We start from the raw sequence: 21,575 nt of genomic DNA, 5'->3' as shown, positions 1-21,575 counted from the left end.
TAGCTGCTAATGGTCGTTTTTTCATTTGCTGCATTTTACCTGTCAAAATCCATCCAGTACAAATTATAAAAACACAAATTATATTATTATATACAATTATAAATATAGTGGGTTTCCTGTTGATTAGTTACTAATGTTTTATTGGAAATGACTGATAATAATACCCTGGTTACGTTTTTCTTGGAGACTTTACCAATAATTTTGAACGAGCAACCGTTAGGATACAAAAGACTCGACTCTTCGAGATTATTTGATGTGTCTCACAGAAAAGGTCCGGAATGCATACCGGTAGTCCAGTGGGTAACTTGGGAGTTGTAGTTCTTTGGTGACTTCTACACAGCGCTTGGGTGTGGCATGGAAATGCGAGCAGAGGGCATGCAAATAAACTACAAGTCCCACAAAGCGCTTCGTTTTGGAGACATTAGCGTTTTCGAAAAAAGTTCTCTTTATTATTTCCAGGCCCTATTTGAATCTTCAGTCTTCAAACAGCAGCTGTGGCAAGTTTAACGCCCTGAGAGGACAGGCAAGAATAAGGTACGTTAAATAAGTTAAACATTTTAACGAGTTTAGCAGATGTGTTGGGGGTATTCTTGGTTGGCAGTGGGTAGCTTTAGTCTGTTTCTGAGTAGCTATATCAGTAAGGTTTAACCTGTTGGTGGGAATCGAGATGAAGTTGTATCATTAATTCTGCTTAAGCAGACTTTCCAGTCAACTTTCCAGTAAAGTATCGAGACTAGCTGATTTGCTACATTATTGAAGTTCTTAAAGTGTGATTAAAGTCAAATAGTTAAGGCTGGGTATGCACCCAGACTAGCAATGTGTGGATGTTAATCGCATTGAATTTATCGTGAATCCTATCGGAGAAGTAGATGCATGTTTGTTCTAACCACATGGGCATCAACATTTACCAACTCATTAGTCAAAGAATTCCAATGGAGCTGCACTAACAGCCTGGCAGTGTACAGAACTGAAAATGACACACTTAGTTATTCAGCAGTGAGAGATTTAAAGTATATGTTGTAGCTCTTACGCAAATTTTACACGAATTAGAGCCACGCCAGAATGTAACCTCCAGCTTTTATGAGTTCTCTGGAAAAAACTGACAGTAAATGCAAACCCAAAGAAAGTTGGGCGTAGCTTCAGGTGACACACCAAAATATGTGTCATTGTTTTTTCTCAGACAACACACACACACACTGCCTTTTGGTGTGGCCATCAAGCCACTATGTACCCTTAGGCTTTATAGATATATAGATGCAAAGCCTCCATTTCATATTGTTTGCTGTTTTTGATCACTTTTAGAATGTACAATCAGAATATTAGGAGTCCTAAAAGTGGAACTCTTCTTGAAACATATCTTCCCCTTTGTGTGGAATTGTAGAGTAAAATCTAAGCCTTTATTTGTTTAATATCTGAACAGCTATTACTGTGTAAGCCTCACGGCCAGAGAAACAGCTAACAGGAAATTACACCAAAGTATCAACATCTAAATATAACATAAACATTTCAGTTTTTAATTTAGTCATTTGCTTTCTATCTCTTGTTGTGATTCTTGCATCCAGCTTTTCCAAGCACTCTTAAGAAATTCTCCCCCTCCTTTCTTGTTGATCTCTTCATTTTTCTTTGTAACACCTTCTTAATAGTCAAACATCTCCTAAGCCCATAGTATTGAGTTGTTTCCTCACAGTATAAGGGTAAACACAATTTTTTTTCTGTATCTAACACTACAAAAGGCTTGTAGTAAAGGCAAATTGGCCATAAAAAATGTAGGAGTGTCTCTGACATTTGCACATTGCTGACCGGATACCTGTAGACTCTCAGCAGTGAGAAATCTGAGGCATGTTATCACTTGTGTTTTTTTCTACCACACCTTTTTATGAACTGTAATTTAAGGCATGTGACACAAGGTCAGCCTGTATTTCTAGCTGAAGCTTCATTCTTAGCTACTTACTTGTATCTTGTCATATTTGCAGCAGATTTTGCTATCGCATGTCTGTGTTGGTTATACTGATTTGCCCACTGCTGAGGGTGGTCTAAATGGCAGAGACAAAGACACTCTTTCAGAAGAGTGTAGACTTTGAAAGTGGAGCAAAGCATGCTTTAACCTCTGTGCTGCTACATCACACGTTATCAAAGAAAGCAACAAACACAACATTGTCACAATGGGCGCTTTCTAGAAAGATTTTGTCATTTCTAGGCTTGTGATATGTTCAACTAGTTAGTTTTGGTGAGTGTAATGTACTTTGAAAATTAATTTCAGGACACAGACTGTGCCTTTGTCTTTGCTTGATGAATCATTGGCATCATTGTATTTGTTTTCTAAAGTAAAAGTGCTGCAGAAAAGAAGAAAAAATGGATACCGAACCTGACTCGGTCCAAATTGTGACCGTTAATAAGGAGGACCACTCCTTCAGCTTGGACACAAAAGCACTTGAGAAGATCCTGCTGGCACCTAAGGTCAGAGATATGGAAGTTGTGGTGCTTTCTGTTGCTGGTGCCTTTCGCAAGGGGAAGAGTTTCCTTTTGGACTTTATGCTTCGATACATGTACAGAAAGGTCAGTGTTGCTGCCAGTGCACACGCAAATCAAAAAATAAATACATTTTTCCCCCACAAAATGTCCCCTTTCCTTAATTAAAATGGATCTGATGAGACATTGTTTATACTTAGCATAGATTTGTATGTCAGCCAAAAGTATATTATAGCTAAAATGTAATGGAGGTTTTTAGCCATTATTTTACCAGTGTACAAAATGCATTCCACAAAATGTCAGAAACCTCTTGAGAGTGATTTTTTTGGCATGCATTTGCACCTTGGTAACCCAGAGGTTACATTAGCCTCATAGCTCAAGTACAAAATGAAAAGCGCAGACTTTGGACACAAACATGTCTTTATAAATGTCTGTAAATAAGGTATTAAAAAAGAAGAAAAACCTATGAATGTACACATTAAACTGCACTGATTTGGTTCACACTATAATAGCATTATAATAAAACAAGGGTATTGTTTCATATTACAGTCACAACTTTAAACTTGGTGTGGTTTGATGCAGTTTGACATTTCTTCATTTTTTTGCCTCTGCTTTTTTCTTTGGTTTAAAAGTCCAGTGATGGCTGGCTGGGACAAGAGGATGAACCCTTGAAAGGATTTTCTTGGAGAGGTGGCTCAGAGCCAGAGACCACTGGAATCCAACTGTGGAGTGAAGTCTTTATTGTGAAAAAAAGCAGTGGGAAAGAGGTACAATAAAGAAAATAAATTTTGCTAAATTCATTTATTTATTCATTGTTAACCGCTTATACAGTTCAGGGCTGTATACTGACTCCGGAGCTTAATCAGAATCACTGGGCGCAAGGCAGGAACACACCCAGGATGGGGGTGCCAATCCATTGCAGGGTGACATTCACTTACACCTGTGGACACTTTTGTGTAGCCAATCCACCTACCAACATGCATTTTGGAACAGTGAGAGAAAACCCACATGGACACAGGGTGAACGCACCAAACTTCTCACACACATTCAGCCGGAGCGGGGCTCGAATTCACAACCCTAGGAGCCTGGAGCTATGAGACAGCAACACTGCTTTTTGTGCCACAGTGCTCCCCTTGATTTACATTCATTCATTCATTGTCTATAACCACATATACAGTTCAGGGTCGTGGTGGGTCCAGAGCCTACCCGGAATCATTCTGCGCAAGGCAGGGACACGCACTGGAGGGTCCTTTGCAGGGCATTGAGTTTAATTAACAAAGCTTTGTTTTCAGAACAACAACAGGATTGATAATTATTAAATGCTTTCTTCCTTGAAATTCAGATTTGCTTTTAGATGCGCTCTCACAAAAATGGAGCAATCTGAATTGCTCAGGTATCAGGTTTTTCTAAATTAGTGTGGTAGGGAAAAAGGTTTCTCTTCTAAGGAGTGCTGCAGTGATAGATGGGTTAACCTATTTGCCTAACTGACCAAAATTAAAATAACTTGTGTTCCATTTAGTAGTCAAATGTTACACCCGATTGTGAACAAATATGGGTACTAAGTATGTAACCTTTTTTTACTCTCAAGGTGGCAGTGTTGTTTATGGACACACAGGGAGCATTTGATGCCCAGTCCACTGTCAAAGACTGTGCTACAATCTTTGCCCTCAGCACCATGACCAGCTCAATACAGGTACCATTTTTACTTTATTTATATTAGGCATTATTATAAATATACGGGCGGCACGGTGGCGCAGCAGGTTAGTGTCGCAGTCACACAGCTCCAGGGGGCCTGGAGGTTGGGGGTTCGATTCCCGCTCCGGGTGACTGTCTGTGAGGAGTTGGTGTGTTCTCCCCGTGTCCGCGTGGGTTTCCTCCGGGTGCTCCGGTTTCCTCCCACAGTCCAAAAACACACGTTGCAGGTGGATTGGCGACTCGAAAGTGTCCGTAGGTGTGAGTGTGTGAGTGAATGTGTGTGTGTCTGTGTTGCCCTGTGAAGGACTGGCGCCCCCTCCAGGGTGTATTCCTGCCTTGCGCCCAATGATTCCAGGTAGGCTCTGGACCCCCCGCGACCCTAAAATTGGATAAGCGGTACAGATAATGGATGGATTATTATAAATATACTGATGATGCACACTAATTAAATAAAAATATTGTTTTTTCTTGAAGATTTATAACCTATCACAGAATATTCAAGAAGACGACCTACAGCAACTTCAGGTCAGTCTGTTGTTTAACGTCTGCCTCAAATTACATAACGTGTCTACAATTATTTGCTTCCTTTTGTAAATATGAGCAAATAAATATGGGCTTATTGTTTAAAATTTGTTTTCCTTTGTCAGCTTACACATAAAATAGAATTTTCCATGAGATAAAAACCACATACCTCGTGTCTTTCCCAGCTTTGCATTAGTTCTTTGTGATAATTGTCAAGATAACAGCACCAAGTCTTCTCCTACAGTGCTAAATGTGGAGGGAGAACACACAAAAAGACATTGGAGACATTTCTCTTATAGGTGCTTTACTGTTCTTGGTCCATGTTTGATCATCACTTGGTCTTCATTGGCTTCATTCTAAAGTCTAGAATTTGGGATGACCTCTACAGAGATTAATAAATGCTGCAAAATATGTCGTTAATTTAAATATTTGTGGAGATGTGCATTATATCATTGTTCTTCTGAGCAAATTTATCATAGACAGGTCTTGGCTAGATTGTTTTTTTTTTTTGATAGAGTCCATGATATGTAAAGGTCAGTCCTCAGTGCCATTAACAATAAAATTGAGGATTGTACTATTTAAAAAAAAAGTAAGTTCTAAGCCTTACCATAAAACCCTGTCTAAATGTAGTGATATGGGCTGCTGACTGGTTCAGCAGTCTCAGACCTATCAGCATTAGATTGGCAGTTCGATCCTCCGTGATGCCAATTAAATCCAAGCCCAGGAATCCAGGTGGATGGGTAGGATGGCACCCACCTCTCGGTCACACAAACCCAGTGCTTACCAGCATAGACAACTGTTGGCTAACATGACAGATCTGGGAAGTTAGCATTCTCTTAAAGTGTATTGAACTGTCTAGTGAGTGACTTTCTGGTTGTGGAATTTTGAAAAAGTGGGTAACTGGCTTCATATATCTGTGAGGAAATATGCACCAACCTTCACTCTCAAGGGTTGGGGGCATTTTGTTTGTGACTGGGGGAGTTTAGACACGGTGCATCAATTGACAACTAAGGATTAAGGAGAAATTTGGGATAAAATGTTTCAGTGATTTTTGTATTCCATTGTTTTATGCCTTTGGTTTGATGACAGCTCAAATGACAGGATATCCAGTTGCAGTACTGGAAATTTAGTGACTCTGCAATGCATTCTAACTAGCCTGCAATTATCCACGTCTCACTCTTTGGAGAGTTTAGTCTCTGTACACATTCTGTGTTTGTGAGAGTGGGTGCGGGGTAAAAACACACCCATATTCTCTTAAAGATAGGTCCATCACAGATCCAGCAAGAAAATTGCCTCTTTTGTTTTCTTATATGAATTTCTAATCCTGATCCTAACCTTCAGCTATTTGATGAGAATATGTTTCGATTAGAAAATTATAGCATGATAGCACAGTATTTTAGGGTTTTAAAGGAGTATTAGGATAAATCATAGAGACCCAAATATCAATATTTCACAATTTAAAATGATTTAAGCATGTAGGACTGGATTACTCCTGGACTATATCCTGCTTTCAGTGGAAGATCACAATTCAAAATGTTGGGTAGTCAGTGTCTAGGCTTAATCCCTGTCTGGGAAACCATGCCATGCCATGGAAAATGTATTTGCCTCTTCCCAGTTTCTTAGTTTTGCATACACATATATAATGTCATACACATTTAATGTGAAAGAGAAATCTGTTATACTTTTAATATTAAGCTCAGGCAGCACAAATGCACACAATTCAGCTTTAAAATAATTACACAATTTACTGAAGTAAAGATTTATTCAAAACTTGTATTACTAGTGGAAATAAGTCATTTTGCTCATAAAACCAATTACTGGTTCGGAAGTAACAACTGCAGTCAAACATTTGCGATAACTCAGGTTAGTCTTTTACATTGCTGTAGAGGTTTTGTGACCCATTTGGAGTAGTGGTTTATTTCAGCTACACTGGAGAGGTTCTGAATATGAACCATCAGTTTGATGTCTTGCCACAGCATCTCCATGGTATTCAAGTTAGAACTTAACTCTGCCACTCCAAGAAAGTCTTTGTCTCTCTAATTGTGGAATTGTGTACACGGACCTTAACAGAGGTACATTGGGCATGCAGTTAGTTGCTAATCAGGGTTTTTGTGTGACCTCCTGGATTAATTGTCAGTGTGCACTTGGGGAAAATTTGGGGGGCTAGTTACTCCTGAGAAGCTTTCCTCTGTTTGTGATAAATGGCTATTACTCTACTCTTATTTTTTTGCCACAAGAATGTGCTGATATATTATGGACAAGGTGTGTTTCTTTTTTGTTATGAAAATCATGTATAGTGTATTTTATTACACCAGGAAGTCTCAGATTTTTATAATCCAAGACCTCCATTGTGAACAGTATATGCTAATGCATCCCACAACCTGTCATGAATGAACTTGATGAACAAGGTCCATGTCTTACCAGAAGAATAAGTACAATAAAAAAAAATTAAAATGTGTAAATCTGAAGTACATATATTAAATAAAATATTAATGTTCTGTAAATTAAAACAGTGTCTAAGAACTTGTTTTCCCTCTCTTTAAGTAATTATTTCACAGTACAGTATGTAGCAAATCTGTAGATATCTTAGTAGAACTTTACAATGTTTTAGTATTATGAGTATTAAAATATCATAGACTTGTTTTGTTAAACTTATTCCCTCCTCCCATTTACAGCTGTTCACAGAGTATGGACGACTGGCTATGGATGAAATATTTTTAAAACCTTTTCAGGTAAGAGAAACCTCTTTGTTTGAAAACAGTCTTAGGAGCTGGAAGGGTGTTTGCTTTCCATATAGATTCCATTTAGATTTTATTAGTTTATTTGTATGAATCACATTACATTATAGTGGCAGAGATTTAAGAAGGAACTGTGGGCTTGGAGCCATCTTAATTTAATGCTTTGACCAGTATAAAATGTTTTGAATGTGTTTGTAAATCAGTCTTGTAGATTATATTCTATTATAATTATAGATTATAAATCACATCACAAAAAGATAACAGGATGAGTTTATTTACAATGCTTGTTATTTTCAGAATATGAATTATTTCAATAATTCCACGCTTTTGCTACTCCTTAGACATTGGAGAACCACCACCATTACTAAGTCCTTAATATGGAAGCTATTAAGTTAAGCAGAATCTGCATTCTGTTATGTATTTTACAGTTAGAACTGGAAGATAAAAATAGAAAAATATGGCCCCTAAATACTGCAAAGGAGGAGGGATCTCTGTATATGTTAATATTGGGTGTGTCTACTGAAGTTATGCATCGATGTCACACACACACACACCTTGCTCATAATTCATAGCTGGTCATTTATGTTTTCTCTCATCATGACATTGTCATATTGGCAAAGCTATTATATATATTAACCTGCAATCAGCCATAATATTATGACCACCAGCTTGTTTCTACACTCAGTGTCCATTCCCTCAGCTCCAGTGACCATAGAGAAGAACTTGGTAGTTGTACAGTTACAGACTTTTGTCTATCTGTTGCTCTGCTAAATGTGTTTGCCTGCTTAACTTTGTTCTTCAACGGTCAAGACCTCCACATAACAGGACATTTTTGGCTGGTGGATAGTTTTCTGTGCAGCAGTGACCAGTGATGGCAGGTGGTGTGTTATTGTGTGATGTACTGGTATGAGTTGATTAGACACATCAGTGTAGCAGTGTTGTATCTAATAGAGTGGACAGTGAGTGGACACAGTGTTTAAAAACTTCAGCAGCAGAAATGTATCTGATCCACTCGTACCAGTTCAACACACACTAAAACCACCACCATGTATCAATGTCACTGCAGCGCTGAAAATGATCCACCACCCAAATCATACCTGCTCTGTTGTGGTTCTCTGGGTGTCCAGACCAATTGAAGTACAGGGTGAAAGGGGGGTTTGTAGAACTACAAAATGCTCCAGTATGGTCATTGGAAACAAGGAGGTGGTTATAATGTTATGGCCGATAAGTATATGATGGAATATAATCAGAGGTAATATTAATTTGTGGTTATTTCTGTCATTTGTTTAGAGGAGGTTAATGCCTTTTGGGTTTTTTACATTCATGAGTTTTTAACAGTCATTGATTTGTATTTTTTTTAATTGTATGTATCCTAACTTCTCCACAGTCACTTATGTTTCTGATCAGAGACTGGAGCTTCCCCTATGAGTACAAGTATGGACTGAATGGAGGCAGTGAATTCTTGGATAAACGGCTTCAGGTGTGGTAATAAAGACATAATACAGCATAATGAATTAAGCCATCCAAGGTATCCCAGTTTGAGGCCCTGTGTAGCAAACCATTTTTGAATTGAAGTATACCTACTTAGTATGGTAATTGTTGTAATGTTATTAGGCACTTGCTCATCCAAAGTCTCTTCAGTGTTATTAATGTCACATTGTCCCGTATTATTGCAGTAACAACTTCTGCTATTCTGTGAAGGCTTTACATTAACTGCTAAAACATCTCTGTGAAGATTTAAGTGCATAAGTGCTTGGGGAACCTAATACTACTTTGGTGGACATTTAGCATTGGGCTTTGTGACCTTATGCTTATGTGCAGCTTCACCAGAGCATTCAGTTCTGTTTAAAATGCTGTACTATTAATATTTTACATGTTTTGTTTCTGCAAATGAACTATTGGGGCAGCCTTAAGATTTTTAATGTCACTCTGCATAATAGTAAGATTTCTACATAGTTTTGTGCAGTGTGTGTTTATATTTTTGAAATTTAAAAAAAAAAGATATAAGAAAAATTGAGAGAGATTGAAAAATTGAGATGCATTTTTGGATAGCTACTTTATCAGCTGTAGTAAATAAATGTCTTGAATATTGTCAGTACTGAAAAATTGTCTATAATCTTTTATATCAGCAGTTATTAAGCATGACTGTGTGGCTTATGAATTGATGTCCACACACATATTAAAGCCCCTCACTTGTCCACTTGTTATTCAGGTAAAGGATTCTCAACACGAGGAGCTGCAGACGGTAAGGCAGCACATTCATTCCTGCTTTACCTCCATCTCCTGCTTCCTGTTGCCTCATCCAGGCCTTAAAGTTGCCACAAGTCCATCCTTCCAGGGTCAACTTTGTGGTACATATTGATATTTATATATATAAAATATATTTTTACACTGTGAGGAGTTTGGTGTGTCCTCCCTGTGTCCGCGTGGGTTTTCTCCAGGTGACTGTCTGTGAGGAGTGTGGTGTGTTCTCCCTGTGTCCACGTGGGTTTGCTCCGGGTGACTGTCTGTGAGGAGTGTGGTGTGTTCTCCCTGTGTCTGCGTGGGTTTTCTCCGGGTGACTGTCTGTGAGGAGTGTGGTGTGTTCTCCCTGTGTCTGCGTGGGTTTTCTCCGGGTGACTGTCTGTGAGGAGTGTGGTGTGTTCTCCCTGTGTCTGCGTGGGTTTCCTCCGGGTGACTGTGAGGAGTGTGGTGTGTTCTCTCTGTGTCCGCGTGGGTTTCCTCCAGGTGACTGTCTGTGAGGAGTGTGGTGTGTTCTCCCTGTTTTTATTAAGGTTTTGCTCCCTGTCTGTCTTAGATGTGGCTCCAGAGTTTAAAAATGAGCTTCGCAGCCTCATTCCAACTCTGCTGAATCCTGACAAACTAGCAGTCAAAGAAATCAATGGCAACAAAGTGACTTGCAGGGGCCTTCTAGAGTACTTCAAGGTAAAACATCTAGTGTACTCTTGGCCGTTTCAGTGAGTTGCATTACTATGCTAAGGTCTTCACTTGCTATGTTTTGTATTTCAGGCATATATCAAGATTTACCAAGGAGAAGATCTACCACACCCAAAGTCCATGCTACTGGTAATTATTACACCTGACTGAACATTGGACATAAAATTGGCATGATGAAACTGACTCTGAAAAGTTTTCATTTAGTGGTTTTTGGAGTACTTTGTGGCATTTGTTATTCTCTAAATTTCCATACATGTATACTGTTAAATCTGTATACCTATTCTTTGCTTGATCATTCAGACACTAACTCTGTAAATGAATGAATCTTAAATCACCTGCAGGATCATTTGCTGAAAGTCTACCTACACATTACCAGATTGTATGTAATAACTTGCCATCTTCAGAAACATTTCTAATAGTTATTCATTGACTCATTCAGGCTACAGCAGAGGCTAACAACCTGGCAGCTGTGGCATCAGCTAAAGACCAGTACTATAAGAACATGGAGAAGGTTGGTATGTTGCCTGGAATGTACTATCTCAGTATAATACAATAACAGCTCTTCTGTTTTGTTATCAATAGTTAGTGTATAAATTGTGTTAAGTTAATGCTTTTAAATCTGTTTAGAAATAGACCAATTCTGTCCCAAAGTTAAATAGAAATTGCATGTTTAACAGCACATATTTGTATGTATTATGTCTGTGTTTTAATTTCTAATTTTATTCTTGTTGGTGGTTAAAAATAAAGCATTTTAAAACTATATTTGATAAAAGTACTGTCCCTGATTCTCCTAGGTTTGTGGTGGAGACCTTCCTTATGTAGCACCTGACTCTCTGGAAGAGAAACATAACTTCCTCTTGAAGGAGTCTCTCCATCACTTTGCCAGCATTAAGAAGATGGGAGGTCAGGATTTCAGCAAACGTTATCAGTCTCAGCTGGAGTCAGAACTAACTGAGCTGTGGGAGTCTTTCAGCAAACACAATGAAGTGAGAGACATCAAAAAAAATTACAGTTGAATGTGAAAAGAGACAAATTTATATACCTAATGTATTCTGTCTGTCTGTCTGTCTCTCTCTCTCTCTCTCTCTCTCTCTCTCTCTCTCTCTCTCGCATCCTCACTTCAGTCAAAGAATGTTTTCAGTGCTTTCCGCACACCAGCAGTGCTGTTTGTCCTGGTTTGCCTACTGTACGTGCTCTCAGGACTCTTACTCTTCATCGGCCTAGGCAGTGTTTCCTGGGTGTGTGACTGTGTACTGGGTCTGGCCATGATTGCTATGCTCACCTGGGCCTTCATTCGCTACTCTGGCCAGTACCGAAGTGTTGGCTCTGCCATAGACCAGGCTGCTGGGGTGTTACTGGAGCAGGTATGAAAAAAAATTATATTACACATGATTTGATTGTACGGGACCACATTCAGCTGAATTAAATTTCTGCAGATAGAACATAAATGAACTCCAGTTATGTACGGAGTAGTACATCTGCCTGCAGTGATTGCTCAAAATGTATCAATATCTCAGATTATTTTTACCCCAAGTATCAGAAATGTTTATCAAGCTTGTACTACTACAAAAACAACAACAATATTACTACTACTACTTAATAATAATAATAATAATAATAATTAATAACTTAATCATGTATTTTAACTATGTTGAATTTAAAGTAAATATCTTAAGTAAATCACGCTGTTGTCTACTGCTGTTTCTTCAATAATTCCAATGAACAGGTTTGTGTTAAGCTGTAAATTTGCACAACAGCGGGGTACACAACTTAATCACGCTGCAAGATGATTTCTACATGCTTGCACATAAAAATGCCTGCATTATCCAGAAACTACGGAGCCCCCGAAGGGACAAAAAAAAAAATTTGTTTTCTATGATACATTAAGAATTGGGACATGTGGGAGGATAAAAATGAAAGAACATGTCGGGGAAAGCGGTTACAGATAATGAATGAATGATACATAAAAATGTTTTTCCCCTTACCTTAATTATCTCGGGATGGAATGTTGCCTGAATATGGAGTATTTTGCCATCTACAGGGCAAATCTGGTAATGCGCCGGTAAAGTGTCCCCTGTATTGCTAAATTTATTTATTTTAATTTTTTTCCCCCTCAAATAAATTATCTCGAGATCCCGAGATAATTAACGTAAGGGAAAATTTTTAATGTATCAAAAAAAAAAAAATCCCCCACACGTCCCCCCCCCACATAAAGTCAATAAAATTGTAAATATACCGCGATAATATATTTTCTCTAGATTCTAGCTTCTGAACTTGTAAGCATCACATTGCCATGGTTTTTACAAAGTGATAATTCCACAAATAACTATCAACACATCAAATTACTATTTCAGTTGATTTTCAAGTGCCAACTGGAATATTGATCATGTCCTAGCTTCAGGATTTTGTTTTCATCTGAAAGAGTAAAGCATTGTAAAATGTCACTCATTACACTGCAGGTTGGAAAATTACTGCTGACACTGAACAGAACTCAGACAAACAGTATTCACTGTTGTGTTACTGCAACTATTTTGTTTGTATCACATTTGAGAATTAATTCTGTTTCTTTCCTGTAGGGGACAGGCATGTTGAACAAGACAAGAAGCCAGACGGTTACACGCGAGATGAAATCAAGATAGCTTTTCAAACGCATCAAATATTGCAGAATGTGTTGCAAACTGCACATCTTTTGACACCAAATATTGGTAAAACACTTCTCCACACGTAGCACTTAAACTTGGCTTTGACACAACTCTGACTAGCAATCTCTTTAAAAGTGCAATCAGTATGTTTTAGCATCACAAACAGAATGTCTTATTTGATCTGATCAGTCTGGTCAGATTTCTGATTGGCCTTTCTCTTGAAAGCAGTTGGAATAGTTCTCTGCTTTAGTACTAAACTTGTGTAACGTAAGTAAATATACTGATTGTATCTTTTAATTTTTAAAGTGGTCATTGAGCATCAGCACAAAATCACTTAAGTACTAAATCACCTGCCAGCATATCAGGCGCAAGTGTGGTTTGCCACAAGGGCTATTCTCCTTAAAGGAGCTAAAATGATCAGTTTACAATATTTTATTTTAATACTACCAAAGACCTTGCCCTTTGTAGTGAGACTCACAGGCATCCTCCATTGTAGTTGATTTAACATTGTTGTGATATTGCACCTGCCGTAAATGTGTTTTCCATATATCCATGATCGACTTCTTACATGATCAGCCATGATTATTAAAATTGCAGCTTAATATATATATATGCCATTTGCAAAGCTTCATTTTAGCACCAGTATGGGACCATGTATACATTTCATCTTTCTGTCTTGTGTATTTATTATTTCTGTTCTTTGACTCTTTTTATATGGGTGTCATGTGGAAGTCTTGTTTCGCTGTCTTCAATATCATACCTATGTTTCTCCCAAACAATACTCTAACAGTCCCGAATATTGAATTGTAGTATTCCCCATTTGTGGTTCTTTGCTTGAAGTGTTCTCGTGTTCCTCTGGTTTGAGAAATGTGCTGTCACTGTAGTATTAAATGTTAGATGAAAGGTTTGTTTGTTTAATTTTAGAAACATAGCTGTTGACCATACATATTACATGCTGTCATTTGGCCATCACTGATTTATTTATTATTTTTTTTAAATAGCCTTGTTAAGCACTGTTTTCACTGTAATGTGAAATCTGGTCTTAATTGCTGTTTACTGAATCAACTCGGGTATGATCAACAGCATGTAATATTTATGCAGAAAGCTGATTTATTTCAAACTTTTCAAATTGATTTCAGACCTTTAACTTCAATACAGCATTATCTTAACCTCCTCTGTTGCTGGTTAAGTTTTGTGAGGGTGAAAAGGACACGTAGTACCCACTCTAATTTTCCAAAGCATTATTTTGCTGGTTTCACTGTTGTAATGTTACAAGACGTAAGCTGTTTAAATGTCAGGAGCTGACTAAGGACTGTTAAAACAGTCAAAACACATTAAAAACACAATGTTCCACCTTCTGCTTTTTATTAATATCATCTTAATTATAAACTTCTGTGTTGTTGAATACAGTGCAGAGTAGACATCTGTAATAACCAATGAATGTTCTAATTATACATGCCTATTTCTTGAAAGACCTATTATAAAAGAATGTGTACACTTCAAAGAGAGTGTGGCTTGTTTGTGTTTCTTTTGAATACAAGCAGCTCATAAACCAAATACATATACATGGTTATAGACAGTGAAGATCTGGCCCTGTGGCATGTCAGTCACCTGTCCATCACTTGCATTCCTCTGACAATATTCTCCAGATTCCATGTCATTGGAGGCTCATTTGGGGCCTGTGCTTTTGTGTATTAGTTTTATTCTTTTTGTCAATAAGGACTTAAACTGCTCTAATGATTTGGGGTTAGGGTTACATAAATACACAACCCCATTCATAAAGCATTTTGCTGTTACATTTCTTTATGCATTCCATTAATAAAGCTGTAAGCATTCCGTGTCCTGGTGGTTTGTGGCTTTTACATATTTTATCACAGCCTGAAAAGCTTTAATGCAAGTTAATCATTGGCATCATCCGCTGTATAGTTATGTGGGTCACGTTTTGTACACTAGGTGTCAGCATTACATGCCTTTTATTGCACCTCTAATGTTATGCTTAAATTTATGGCATTCGTCATGAGCCGCTGCTATGGGTGAATGCTAAATATTTTCAGCTCCTGTCCACAACGAATATGGAGACCACGAACTGCTCTAACGCAAAACGTATCTACACATTTTCAGTGGCTGCCTGCAGTTTTTTCTTCTTTTTTTTTAATCGACTGCGTCAATCATTTCAAGCCTGCAACCGTGTAATAAAAGGAGTTGTTGCTGTTTTGTCTTTTCCTCATTCCCCCTCCGTTCATCAGCTCTTTGACTAATCCTTTCTCCTCTGTTGTTGCGCGCGCCCCCTACCGCGTGCAGCGCTCGCTCTCACCGTGTGAATCAGAGCCGTGCTCCTGTCCTTATATGGCGATTGGAGTTGCGAGGCGGCGGGAGCGCGCTGCATTGGCTGCTGCTGCTGCGCGTTCACGGCTGTCATCGTTCACTTCCATATTTGGAAGCGAGTTAAGCGAACCTTAAAAAAAAGGGGGCAGAGACAGACAAAGGGCTTTAGAGCAGAGCGGCCGCAGGCCTCGAGAACCGGCACTGAATGGAGACTTGATTTGTTTGAATTATTTAGTTTAGTTTTTTTACGTTTGTTTGTTTGCTCGATTTTTAGTTGATACGGAAAATAACTTTAATTCAGGAGGCGGTGTCTGGGTTAGTGAGAACTGATCCTGCTCCCATTTGTCCAAAAGTAATACAGGAAATACAAGTTAAACTACATTTACGCTCAAATACAACAAATGTCAACTAACTTTTTTAATCTACCGTGGGGAAAATATTTTTTAAATTAAACCATGTGTGGAGTGTATACCATTTAAAAATACATAAACATGCCCTATATTTGAAAAATAAAATATATGTTAAAATTTACCATTTAAAATACATTTAAATTTGAAATATTTCTACCAATTAATCCAACCAATGTATTTATTGTCAGTATATTATCAGGGCCAGTGATAATCATGACAATTTATTTATTCTTTCATGCACTTTTTTTATTTTATTAATATGAGAGCTGAGAAAATGTATGAAATTTCATGCTGTACAAGGGGTTAGGCCTTCAGCCTTATACCTTGCACCATGTTAGATAACTTGTAAGTGCCAAATGAGTGCGAAAAACATAATCAAATTGATTAAAATTAATACTATGAGGCTACACAGATTTTAGATAGATAGATAGATACTTTATTGATCCCCAGGGGAAATCCAAGGTGTTCAATACACAATGCTAGAGTAGAGTAATATAAATTCGCTTATCTAAGCCCTGCTTGGTCTCTTATTTGGATTTATTTTCAGAGTCCGAGTAATCAATTACTCTATCTAACTGACTTGAGTTAAAATCAATATACATTTTCGTGAATGTAAAAGACGTTGTATATTTAACTCAATTTCCCATGATGCTTCACCAAAGCGCGTGGCCGCTCCTGACGCGCGCTCATTCCGCCGTGGCGGATTGTGACGAGCATTCCGGATTTCTCTTGACTCGGTTCAAAGAGCCGATTCTTTCATCTCATAATCACTGCTTCATTCAGCAGTGTTGACGTTTATTGTTCCTAAAAGTAGTCATAAGAATAATAGCAATCATTTAAGTTCCATTGAACGCTTATCTGTCCTTTAATTGAACAAATTTGCATTTAACTTATTTCGGCGGACAAAGTAAAAAATTAAGAGAACTTACTAAAGATACCAGAGAATTGCAAGACAAATGGCAATAATAAACCAGCAACAGAGGTTGTATTGGTAGTAGTACGCCACAGGTACAAGTGCATTAAAATAATACGTGTAGTGCTGGGCCTATGGTTTTGGACGCAGCCAAACACAACAAGAAACAGGTGGAGGGGATAATGAGGTGGACGAAATGGTCCAATGAAAACCATGAAGGAGTTATTGTTATTTTCATGGAAGTGTATCTTTTTATTCGCCCCATATAAACCCAGGTTCTTCAAAGCGATCTAGCTCGACGATTACCTAAAAGTGATTAACTCAGAATCGATTCACTTGTGATCGGTACATCACTAGTATTGAAGGGCGCGTCCGTGCGTTGAATCGAGAGAGCGAGCAGCAGACTGCAGCACAGCTTCATTCAATTCACATCCAGACGCCGACTCACACAGAGACACAGCCATGGTATGTCTGCATTTGTCTGTTATTCATCATTACCATTTATCCCCACTTATATTTTCACTGTTTGAATCGTAATGAACTGTGAGGTTTAGATTTTAGACGTGTTAATGTATCTTATTTAGTAGCAGTGCGGACTGGCGCAGGCCTGCTGTTTCTGATCTAACTAAAATGATAAAAATACAACTCTATACACTACGCCTTGCCATCCTTCTGTCCACCGCTTATGTGTAAGCCACTCTCATGTTCTCTGGTGTCGGCTGTTCGCGGAGCCGCAGACGCATGGGGGCTGGAGAAAAACGACAAAAAAATCGACCCAAAAAACAACTGGCGCCATTTCCTCACTCGCACAGTCTTTTTATTTCCGTTTCACGGAGGCCCGACGAATAGCACTTCGCCTTTTGTGTGGTTATTTTCCCCAAAAATGTTGGGTCATGAAATGTAAGGCCTTGGAATTCAGGCGTTATTTCTGTGTCCTGAATTGACGGTGACTGGTGTAACGTTAAATCACGAAGCGGATCGCTTTTCAGTTTTGAAACGCCGCTGAACGGACGAAGCTGACGCGTCGTCCTATTCGCCTGGTTCCTATTTTCCGTTCCTCCTTAAATGGTGCAGTAGTTACGCACCTAATAGGCTGTGAATTCTGCACCATTTAAGGTGGAACGAAAATACGAAGAAGCCGACTTCAGCCTCGTGCTGAGCGGGGCCGGGACTCGTGCTAACCGGCTAACAGCCGTCCTTTGTCTCATCACGGCCATCCGGAGGTTGTTGAAGTATAACCGTAGGCTTTTCCTCGCACTTTAAAGACCATCTTTGTACAGTTAGTCACCGACACCTGCTGCAGCCCCAACGGTTAAAATATCCAGACTAGCGTCTTTGTGTGGATTGTGAGCGGAGCGCTGCATTGGCCCTGGCCCCACCCTAACTCCGCACTGACGAGCCGCTGTGTTTCTCCGGCCTCGGGCCAGACGGAGGATCTTGTTCAGCGTGTTTGAGACTTTAAAGCACATTAAAGGCGAAATCTATTCTCTCAGAATACAGCGTTCAGTTGTCTTGTTAGGGGACGCATTCTCATTGGGACTTAGCTCTCTTCCTGGTTGTTCTCAGCTCAGCCGAGCGTCAAGTTTAATTTTGTACGTTCTAAAAAAGTGTTAACAAAATACTCGGATAACTTTAATTAAAGGGTGCTGTGTCGTTTCGAGTGCTGCTTCGGCTCCTGAACTGAAGCGCGCAGTGGACACGAGGGAAGGCCCGAAACTCACCATTTTATAAAGGAGTCATGATCCGTGTGCTGTGGGTGCAGAGCGCTCTGTGTACACCCATTATCCCCAGGATTATAGAGGAACTTCTGTAAACTGACGCTCAAATTTGGATTACACTACACTTTACACTAACTATTAACAAACACTCCAGAAGTGTAGTAAGTAAGTGTGGGTAAGAAACTAAAGAATTGTGCTTGTATAGGAGGGTTTGAAAAGCAGCGTTCATTTTGTATTACAGGCAGCGTCTGAAGGAAATGCCGGTTCCGGTTTGAGAAGTCTCCATTTTACCCCTTTTTCGAAACCTTTCATTAGGGGTGGGCGATATGATAGATATCTCGTCACTGTATTTTCTTCGTTATAACATGTTAAATCTAGTTAAACTGCTTTTTACAGGATGCTCAGTGAAAAGCATGTTTATCACCCCCCGCCTATCTTTGACATGTGAACCTGGGAATTCTTTTAGTTAGTTTTGTGCCTTGCCAACGTCCAGCTGTCTAATTCTGCTCTACAGTGGAGTACGGTGGACTTTGGCTTTTGATCATGGCCTTTAGTATTTTTATGACAGGAAAAAGATGTAGCACTTAAAGTTTTGATCTGTATTACCTGTAGTTTTAGTCCTATTTTGACATGCAAAACTAAAACAACCATTTTTTTTTTAGAGCTGTCATTCACACCTCTGAGCATATCCTTCCACACCCTTTACACACATTTCTTAAAGTGGCTCATTAATGCGAATTGGAACTTAATCCACACTCACTGACCTGTGCCTCTCCAGACCCTTTTCCACAATGAGTTCTAATATGATACGCTCGTTATTCAGTAGCTGAACTGACACCCGCCTTTAGAGTCAAGTTACTGGTTTGGTTGTCTCAGGGGTTTGCTCTCAGGAAGGTGAATATCCTTATGGCTTGCATTGTGAGGAGAGGCTTCACTTCACCTGTGGTTTAAAATCTGTTCTGGAGGTGGTCTTCCCTACTGGGTGCAGTAATGGAAATCAGAAGACCTCATTCGGTTTATGGGGCTAATGTGACTCAGGCCGTTTTGATTTTGACAGTAGTGCCATTGTGCGTTTGTGGTTAGCCTGTGCTCAGGAGCTGTAGGGCTAGCCCCTCCTCTCTCTTGACTCCTGCTGTCGCAGCTATATGGCAGAGCCTTGTTCACATGCTTTGGTGGGGAATTTTTATTTTTTTTTAAATGTTTGCTTGTCTTGCATAACAAAAGCAAGTCGCACCTTTAATGCTGCAGCTTATCTCACCTAACAGCCAATGTGTATTGTATCCTTAGTGCACAGCCAAACACTCCCACTTCTTACAGACTGTTGCAGGCCTTATGAGGAAGTGTAGTTCCTTTCCTTGTGTGAAATGGCATGTGACTTGTCAAGCACTGTATTTTAAATGCAGTCAAGCCTATCTGTACTCTAAGCTTTATCTGACTACATGTTCATTGTAATCTTTGTAGTTAATTTGTTAATATTGGGGCATAATGGCTCACTTAAGACACACTAAGGGCTTGTAAAAGCTAGTTTTACCTGTCAGTGTCTTAACACTGTCGAAAAGCCTGTCAGCTAGGTAATCCAGGTTTTATTTATTTATGTATTTTTTTTTAATTAAGCATGTCTCGGTTGGCTTCTCTGGTGCCATGGCACATCTTTCATTTCAGTTCCAACTCACACCCTACTTGTTTGCTCACAAACGCCCATTAGCTCATTTACTTCCCTTTCTGCACAGAGAACCATTGGGCAGGTGCCACATTGAAACCATGTGACCTCTCCTCTTTGTGTACGTGCCTGCAGGCCTCCGGAGTTACAGTGGAAGAGAATGTGCTGACGGTCTTCAATGAGATGAAGGTGCGCAAAGCACAGCAGACTGAAGAAGAGAGGGGCAAGAGGAAGAAGGCTGTCCTCTTCTGCTTGAGTGATGACAAGAAGAAAATCATCATGGAGGATGGCCGTGAGATCCTCCAGGCAGAAGAAGGTGACCCGTACCTCAAGTTTGTCAAGATGCTCCCTCCAGATGACTGCCGCTACGCCCTGTATGATGCCACATATGAGACTAAGGAGACCAAGAAGGAAGACCTGGTTTTCATCTTCTGGTGAGTGATGTTCAGAGTTGCGCAGAATGCTTTTACAGAATAAAGTTAATATAATTGGATGCAACTGACCCATTTCTTCTTATTCTCAGGGCCCCAGAAAATGCTCCACTAAAGAGCAAGATGATTTACGCTAGCTCCAAGGATGCCATCAAGAAAAAGTTTACAGGTGAGATATGTGGACAGTAACTGTACTGTAATTTTTCAGAAGTGATTTCTGTTGCAGCTTTTTAATATCTTCTGCTTGTGTCCACAGGTATCAAGCACGAATGGCAAGTGAATGGTTTGGATGACATCAAAGACCGAAAGACCCTCGCTGAGAAGCTTGGGGGATCATCAGTGATCACTCTTGAAGGGAAGCCTCTTTCCGATTGAGGCCAACGCTTTTGAGGGGTATAGCTGTTCATTCCAACGTTGTTAGGGCAGGGGGGGGGGGCTTGGCAGGATTGTTTGCAGGGCTGGTGGGTGGGCTCTTGTGGGTGGGGAGGGTTGGTTGAAAGTGACAGTTTCCAAACTCCACAAAATTTAGGCTGTCATTCCAGTTCACACATACAAAGAACAAAACACAAAAAATAAATCTTTAAAAAAATAATAAAAATTTGAAGGAGGATGATTATAAATGAAGTACTATAACTGTAAATGTGTGCAGACAGGTATTTGTTCTTTCTGGGTTCCACTAGATCGTTGAAGGGAGAGGCTGAGAGAACAGAATCCATAATTCAACATTTGATTCTACAAAATACTGCTCATACCTTAATTATACATTGGATTTTTTTTTATTTTTTTTTTCCTTGCCAAACTATTAGTTAATTTTTCTAATTGTGTGTGTGTGTGTAGCTGAGATTAGGTGTAGTACATAACAATTTGCTCTGACTGAATTGCACAATGTTTTGGGAACACATTTCCTTTTTTTTCTCTCTCTGCCCTTACCCCCCCTCATTGCATTATTTGGAAATTCCTGGTGATTTTTTTTTTATTATTATTCCAGCTCTTATTTGCAAACATTTCCAAACCATGGCACTGGTGTCAAGAAATTCAACACATTCCTTTACATGTGTAAAAAAAAAAAAAAAAATTAAATAAATTCTGGATCTGGTGGCTCAGATGTCTGAAAA

The 21,575-nt window shown here is 39.2% G+C and overlaps 2 protein-coding genes across 2 annotated transcripts; both read left to right on the top strand.

The window, feature by feature from the left end:
• The first annotated feature begins 359 nt into the window (after positions 1-359).
• atl3 (atlastin 3) lies at positions 360-14,855 on the top strand. Its single transcript, XM_066649532.1, has 14 exons — positions 360-534; positions 2,326-2,556; positions 3,102-3,236; positions 4,058-4,162; positions 4,639-4,689; positions 7,362-7,418; positions 8,812-8,904; positions 9,637-9,775; positions 10,222-10,349; positions 10,434-10,490; positions 10,801-10,872; positions 11,156-11,347; positions 11,486-11,725; positions 12,938-14,855. The coding sequence occupies exons 2-14, from the start codon at positions 2,353-2,355 to the stop codon at positions 12,998-13,000; spliced, it is 1,536 nt and encodes a 511-aa protein (XP_066505629.1). The 5' UTR covers positions 360-534; positions 2,326-2,352; the 3' UTR covers positions 13,001-14,855.
• A 2,086-nt stretch (positions 14,856-16,941) lies between these two features.
• On the top strand, positions 16,942-21,540 carry cfl1 (cofilin 1). Its single transcript, XM_066649065.1, has 4 exons — positions 16,942-17,116; positions 20,165-20,463; positions 20,553-20,629; positions 20,717-21,540. Exons 1-4 carry the CDS (start codon positions 17,114-17,116, stop codon positions 20,833-20,835), a joined length of 498 nt encoding a protein of 165 aa, XP_066505162.1. The 5' UTR covers positions 16,942-17,113; the 3' UTR covers positions 20,836-21,540.
• Positions 21,541-21,575: the final 35 nt, after the last annotated feature.

The sequence above is a fragment of the Hoplias malabaricus genome, chromosome 17 (assembly GCF_029633855.1).
Source record: "Hoplias malabaricus isolate fHopMal1 chromosome 17, fHopMal1.hap1, whole genome shotgun sequence".
Lineage (NCBI taxonomy): Eukaryota > Metazoa > Chordata > Actinopteri > Characiformes > Erythrinidae > Hoplias > Hoplias malabaricus.
Note: the sequence above shows the minus strand (reverse complement) of the source record. Positions and strands in the feature narration are given on the sequence as shown.

Coding starts and splice junctions, on each gene's coding strand:
- atl3 (XM_066649532.1), top strand. CDS start 2,353: ATGGATACCGAACCTGACTCGGTCCAAATTGTGACCGTTAATAAGGAG. Junction 8,905..9,636: donor TCTTGGATAAACGGCTTCAG/GTGTGGTAATAA, acceptor CTTGTTATTCAG/GTAAAGGATTCTCAACACGA. Junction 10,491..10,800: donor ACCCAAAGTCCATGCTACTG/GTAATTATTACA, acceptor TGACTCATTCAG/GCTACAGCAGAGGCTAACAA.
- cfl1 (XM_066649065.1), top strand. Junction 20,464..20,552: donor GACCTGGTTTTCATCTTCTG/GTGAGTGATGTT, acceptor TCTTATTCTCAG/GGCCCCAGAAAATGCTCCAC. Junction 20,630..20,716: donor CATCAAGAAAAAGTTTACAG/GTGAGATATGTG, acceptor TTGTGTCCACAG/GTATCAAGCACGAATGGCAA.